Source organism: Macrobrachium rosenbergii, chromosome 10, assembly GCF_040412425.1.
Source record: "Macrobrachium rosenbergii isolate ZJJX-2024 chromosome 10, ASM4041242v1, whole genome shotgun sequence".
In the NCBI taxonomy this organism is placed as follows: Eukaryota; Metazoa; Arthropoda; class Malacostraca; order Decapoda; family Palaemonidae; genus Macrobrachium; species Macrobrachium rosenbergii.
The window spans coordinates 73,884,097-73,890,913 of NC_089750.1; the positions used below are offsets into that span (position 1 = coordinate 73,884,097).

Here is a 6,817-nt window from a genome sequence, read left to right on the forward strand (position 1 = left end):
GTTCCTGATCAGTATATCGGTGCTTCTCTCCGTGATATCAATCTTTTTCCCAGGGCAAAGGATCATTCGAAACTACAGCTCAAACATTTTTCTAAAAATTCGAAAGTCTCGCATCACATCTTCAGAGAATCAATTCCGAAAAGGACGGTTTCGTGAGGTTTGCATGACACTGATTAGGGAGTCTTGAGTCTCTGTTTACATATTAAAATGAGAGAGAGGGGAATGAGGTATGAAGGGGAGAGGGGAAATCACATCCATGAACAAGTGAGAGTGTTTCCCCACCAAGAGAAAAAATTCAAGAAACTTTATTTAGAAACGAAGCGTCCACGACACTTACCTATAGTGTATGTTGCACCATCCACGTGGAAGGTGGCACTCTTGCACCTGTTAAAAGGACGGGCTGTCGGGCCTTTCGGTCTGCTCATGTCGAAACAGAAACTTGTGGGGGACCTCGTTCGATAGATGATGTTGAGAACACACACACAAAAAACTTTGTGACTACGATCGTCCGTTCTTTCCAAACTTGGTGGAGAGCTCGGGTGGCTAGCAGCTATGGATGTCAAAAGGGTATGGAAGGCGTTTCTGTTTATAAAAATAAATATCAGTCACATTGGGCCATCACATTTCCAAATGTTTTCTCTGAATATGTGTACTTTTTTTTGTTTAAACTCAGGTATCTGTGATAGAAATGACAGTCTACTTCTCTGCCGGCAGGCTATTCGGACCAATTAACCAGCGAGGGAGCCGAGGTTTGTTTTTGAGGAGAGGAAGAGATCCTTTTCCTTTCCAGGGTTCCAGACTCTGTGCATCAGTGCTCCAGGGAAAGAAAAAAACGGAGGTTAAGGAATGGAATGAAAAGGCAGCAGGAGGGGGAGGAGGAGGAGGATGAGGTAACGGTTCCTCTACCCTCTTGAATAAATCATCATCATTCGAACTCTTCTTGGCCGAGAGATTTCAAAATCGCCACCATTAAGGGTTCCCTAGTTGCCCCATGATTGTCACCGCGCTGATGGCCTTTAACCGTTGAAAGCCTGGAATCCTTGATAGCCTGTAACCTCGATAACCTGTAATTCTTGATAGCCTGCAACCTCGATAACCTGTAATTCTTGATAGCCTGTAACCTCGATAACCTGTAATTCTTGATAGCCTGTAACCTCGATAACCTGTAATTCTTGATAGCCTGTAATCCTCGATAACCTGTAATTCTTGATAGCCTGTAACCTCGATAACCTGTAATTCTTGATAGCCTGTAACCTCGATAACCTGTAATTCTTGATAGCCTGTAACCTCGATAACCTGTAATTCTTGATAGCCTGTAATCCTCGATAACCTGTAACCCTTGATAGCCTATAACTCTTGATGGCCTGTAACCTCGATAGCCTGTAATCCTCGATAGCCTGTAATCCTTGATAACCAAGTAATCCCTGATACCCGGTAATCCTCGACAGCCAGGCCGTTCTTCGAATCTTTTCACTCGCTGCTGTTGTGATGGATTAAGCAAATCCTGTCATTGGGTAATCTTAATCACTCTTATCCTTCTTCTTCTTCTTATTCTTGCCGAGACAGCTTTCAAGACGAAAGGGATCCAGTGCAATATACGAGGCACAGATTTCCATCAGTAAAATCGCATTAATAACACCGACGGGATTACAGACTGCTTTTATATAAGGATTTGCGCGACCCTCTAAGCATACATCCCTGTCGACGCGATGCATAAATGATAAATCAGATTTCCAGAAACACCACGAGAGTCCTTAAAAAAAAAACCTTGCAGGGAATTTCTTCACATGATTCCGTCGACGGAGCCCCCAGACCACGCACGAGAAGCCTTGTAGTTAGAGGGCAATCACGCCCGTGTGTCCTAACGACAACTGCAGCGAGGGAGGGGGGAAAAAGAATAAGTCGGGGGGAGGAACTATCACTGATACCAGGTGTTTCATTCCATCTCGTCAAGACGGTAGATTACTGGCGATGATCTGGGAATCGCGGGAGGCCTGGATCCCCTGTGGGTGGCCCGGGATTCATTCGGGCGTCGGCTGATCGTCGTCGTCAGATGAGGACGGGCGGGGTGACGACGACGACGACGGGCGGGGAGCGCGTGAGAGGCGACGGCGGGGAGGAGAGGAACGCGCCCGGCACTTCCCACACACTCGTGGAGAACCACACTGCCTGCCGTCCTCGCTGTTCCTCCTTCGCTCGCTTCCAAACAAAGTCTCGCGAGGCACCGCGCAACACGACCACACCCCCTCTCTCTCTCTCTCTCTCTCTCTCTCACCTCTACGTCCTCCTCCTCCTCCCCCCTCCCTTTTTCTTCTTTTCCTCAGTCCCAATACCTCCCTCCAACTTCTCTTCTGTCCTCCCAACCCTTTTTTTTTCTTCTTCTTCATCTACTATCATCTCTACGTCCACCTCCTCTTCCTCCTCCCTTTTTCTGCCTTTCCTCAACCCTATACTTCCCTCCACCTTTTCTTCTGTCCCCCGAAGTCTTTTTTCCTCTTCTTCGTCTAGTATCACCTCTACGTCCACCTCCTCCTCCTCCATTTTTCTTCCTTTCCTCATCCCTATACCTCCCTCCACCTTCTCTTCTTTTTTCTTCTTCTTCTACTCCCACCTCTACATCCTCCTCCTCCTCCTCCTCCTCCTCTCCCTTTTTCTTCCTTTCCTCATCCCAATACCTCCCTCCACCTCTTATTTTTTTTCTTCTTCTTCTTCTTCTACTCCCACCTCTACATCCCCCTTCCCTTCCTCTTCCCCCGCTCCCTTTTTCTTCCTTTCCTCACCCCAATACCTCCCTCCACCTTCTCTTCTGTCCTCCGACTCCTTTTTTTTCTACTTCTTCTTTTTTACATTGATTTTGTTCCTCAGACACCTTTGGGTCCATCTTGTTGTGATTGGTCTTTCCAAGAAGGTGGCGACAGTTTTATGTAGACAGTAGATCCGTAAAGAACATCCCCTCTATCTCTCTCTTTTACACGACTCTTTTTTTCATTCACTCTTTCTCTCTCTCTCTCTCGCTCTCTCTCTCTTTACACTACTATTTTTTCATTCACTCTCTCTCTCTCGTCCCCACGACCCTTTTTTCATTCTCTCTCTCTCTTAAAACGACTCTTTTTCATTCTCTCTCTCTTTAAACGACTTTTCTCTCTCTCTCTCTCTCTCTCTCTCTCTCTCTCTCTCTCTCTCTCTCTCTTTAAACGACTTTTTATTCTCTCTCATTCTCTCTCTTCTCTTATTCTCTCTCTCTTTTACACGACTTTGTTTTTCTGTCTCTCTCTATCTCTCTTTACACGACTCCTTTTTCCATTCTCTCTCTCTCTCTCTTTACACGATTTTGTTCCATTCTCTCTGTCTGTCTGTCTGTCTCTCTCCATCTCTCTCTCTCTCTCTCTCTCTCTCTCTCTCTCTCTTTACACGACCCTTTTTCCATTCTCTCTCTCTCTCTCTCTCTTTACACGACCCTTTTTTCCATTCTCTCTCTCTCTCTCTCTCTCTCTCTCTCTCTCTCTCTCATACACAACCCCCCTTTTTTTATCATTGAGACGCATCCATCCATCCCCATTACAAGAAGCTCTCTGTTCGGCGGGGGCTCCGGCGGCGCACAGGCGAATATTTGTGCACCCACTGGCCCGTTCACGCGGGATTGCCGCTGCGTCTAGAGAGAGCCAGGTACGATGGGTAACTCTATATATCCTCTTGAAGCAGTGGGTGTTAATTAATCGCCTTTGGGTCGTGTATCCGTTCGATGAACGGCGTCTCCCTCCCGCGGACAAAGAAGTGTATTCCTTCTGTTTGCACAGAGGAATAAATGCGTATGTCTCTCTCTCTCTCTCTCTCTCTCTCTCTCTCTCTCTCTCTCTCACTTTGTTCCCGGATGGCACGAAGAACGTCGTTATCGGGAAAAGTTGTCCGTTTTCAAGAATAAATAGGGTTACGCTTTAACATTATTATTATTATTATTATTATTATTATTATTATTATTATTCAGAACATATACCCCTAATTCACACGGAACAAGCCCACAGGGCTTTTGCAAGAATAAATACAGGTTACAATTTCATTATTATTATTATTATTATTATTATTATTGTTATACAAAACATAAACCCCTAATTCATATGGAACAACCCCATAGGGGCATTTGCAAAAATAAATACAGGTTACACTTTCATTATTGTTATTATTATTATTGGAAAGAGAAACCCACAAGATTCTTGTGTATAACTTGTTTACTGGTAAATATTTAAATATTACTTTGATCTCGAGTACTTTCAGGTCCTAACTGTGACCCTTTTTCAAGAGATGAGGTAGTCAGGCTGGTTCAAGGCCCAGCAATCTTATTATTATTATTATTATTATTATTATTATTATTATTATTATTATTATTATTATTATTATTATTATTATTATACAAAACATAAACCCCCAATTCATATGGAACAACCCCATAGGGGCATTTGCAAAAATAAATACAGGTTACACTTTCATTACTGTTATTATTATTATTATTATATTATTATTATTATTATTAACCCATAATTCATACGGAACAAGCCCACAGGGGCATTTGCAAGAATAAATACAGGTTACACTTTTATTATTATTATTATTATTATTATTATTCATAACACCAACCACTAATTCATATGCAACAAGCCTACAGGGGCCACTGATTTGAAATTCAAGCCTCCAAAGAATGTAATTATTTCCCCAAAGATTTAAAACTAGAGACCAAACGGGACTCCATACTTAATGCGGATTGGGTTTTCAAAAAGCGAGGTTCGCGACAGAAATGCGGTGACTGATGCCAATACCAATTGCTGTCAAAGATTTGAAGGCGTCGAATCATTGCCATTGTCTCATGTCCGGTTGGTAAGACAATTATTCACGTCGATAGCTAGCGCTGCAACCATTAACAATGTGCGTCGAATCTCTCTCTCTCTCTCTTCTCTCTCTCTCTCTCTCTCTCTCTCTCTCTCTCTCTCTAAGAACGCAATCTCTTTGGGGCTTCGAGCACACGTGCGCAACAATCCAACTTTTTCCATATGCGTATTCTCTCTCTCTCTCTCTCTCTCTCTGACGCTTACTCATAAGCCTCGCGACTAAGGTATCAGAGGAAAAAGAACTTGAACTGTTTCCTGCGTCACCGTGGAAGGAGCAGCGGCGCCATTTCTGCTGACGCTGATGTATCTCGCTAAACCTCGAACTGTCCTGACAAGTGTTCCTCAAGGGCATTGTTCTGGGTCGTTGTATCTGTCAAACTGTCTTACCAATAAGATAGTGCAGCTCTCGCTGCATACATTCACTTCCGATGAAGCGAGATAAAGTAGGTTTAGGATTTAACAGAGTAAATTCTTGGTAAGTTCCACAGGAAGTTCCGTACGAGACATGACATGCTTGCACCTTGCTGTTCACTGTACAACAGTGATACTGTGCTTAAAGATAATTGCTATTATACATTGTTCGATAGCTTATTTTACCACTAAACTGTCTTGACACAGTCCTCGAAGTCTATTTCACCAAAATTCGAAGTCTATTTCACCAAAATTCCATCTTAGAAACCTTGCCTGGTTCATGCAGAGATCATTGTCTTAATTCGAAATACTGTCTCAAAAACCTTGGCCTTGTTCATGCAGAGATCAGGGTCTTGCTGTCAAATACTGTCTTGGAAACCTGGGTCTTCTCCATGCACAGGTCAGGGTCTAGCTGGCAAATACTGTCTTAGAAACTTGGGTCTTTCTCATCCACCGATGAGGGCCTTACTGCCAAATACTGTCTCAGAAACCTGGGCCTTGTTCATGCAGAGGTGAGGGTCTTTATGCCAAATGTAGCCTTAGAAACGAGGGTCTTCATGCAAGATGCTGTCTTAGAAGCCTGGCTCTTTTTCGCGCTGAAATTTGGGCCTTACTGCCAAATGATGTCTTAGAAATCTGGACCTTGTTCTTACAGAGGTGAGCGCTTTAAAATTAAATGCTGTCTTAGAAACCTGGGCCTTGTTCAAGCAGAAGTGAGGGCCATGCTGCCAAATGCTGTCTTAGAAACTCAGACTTTGCTCATGAAGATATCAGGGTCTTACTGCCAAATGCTGAATTGGAAACCTGGGCCTTGTTCATGCAGAGGCGAGGGCCATGCTGCCAAATGCTGTCTTAGAAACCTGGACCTTGTTCTATCAGGGCCTTACTGCCAAATGCTGAATTGGAAACCTGGGCCTTGTTCATGCAGAGGCGAAAGCCATGCTGCCAAATGCTGTCTTAGAAACCTGGACCTTGTTCTATCAGGGCCTTACTGCCAAATGCTGAATTGGAAACCTGGGCCTTGTTCATGCAGAGGCGAAAGCCATGCTGCCAAATGCTGTCTTAGAAACCTGGACCTTGTTCTATCAGGGCCTTACTGCCAAATGCTGAATTGGAAACCTGGGCCTTGTTCATGCAGAGGCGAGGGCCATACTGTCAAATGCTGTCTTAGAAACCTGGACCTTGTTCTATCAGGGCCTTATTGCCAAATGCTGAATTGGAAACCTGGGCCTTGTTCATGCAGAGGCGAGGGCCATGCTGCCAAATGCTGTCTTAGAAACCTGGACCTTGCTCTATCAGGGCCTTACTGCCAAATGCTGAATTGGAAACCTGGGCCTTGTTCATGCAGAGGTAAGGGCCATGCTCAAAAGTGATGTCTTAGAAACCTGAGCCTTGCTCATGCAGAGTAAAATGCCGTAATGCAAAATGCCCTTAGAAACCAGATATCGGGTCTTCAAAGTCAAGCGCTTAGGATCTTTAGTTCTACCGTCTCTGGAATCCCGTCTTTTATCTTGACGCCAGCAGCA

General features: G+C 44.2%; 1 protein-coding gene across 3 annotated transcripts in view; it reads right to left on the minus strand.

The window, feature by feature from the left end:
- The window catches only part of LOC136842868 (dual specificity calcium/calmodulin-dependent 3',5'-cyclic nucleotide phosphodiesterase 1A-like), a 554,681-nt gene extending 552,514 nt beyond the window's left edge, over positions 1–2,167 (minus strand). For 2 of the 3 annotated variants that reach the window (XM_067110760.1, XM_067110756.1), the window contains exons 1-2: positions 1,164–2,167; positions 338–1,064 (exon numbers count right to left, since the gene is read on the minus strand). In XM_067110760.1, the coding sequence (XP_066966861.1) occupies positions 338–425 (88 nt within the window). In that variant the 5' untranslated portion in view covers positions 426–1,064; positions 1,164–2,167. Of the gene's footprint in view, positions 1–337 lie in introns of all 3 variants that reach the window. The other variant, XM_067110757.1, reaches the window with a different exon arrangement.
- Positions 2,168–6,817: the final 4,650 nt, after the last annotated feature.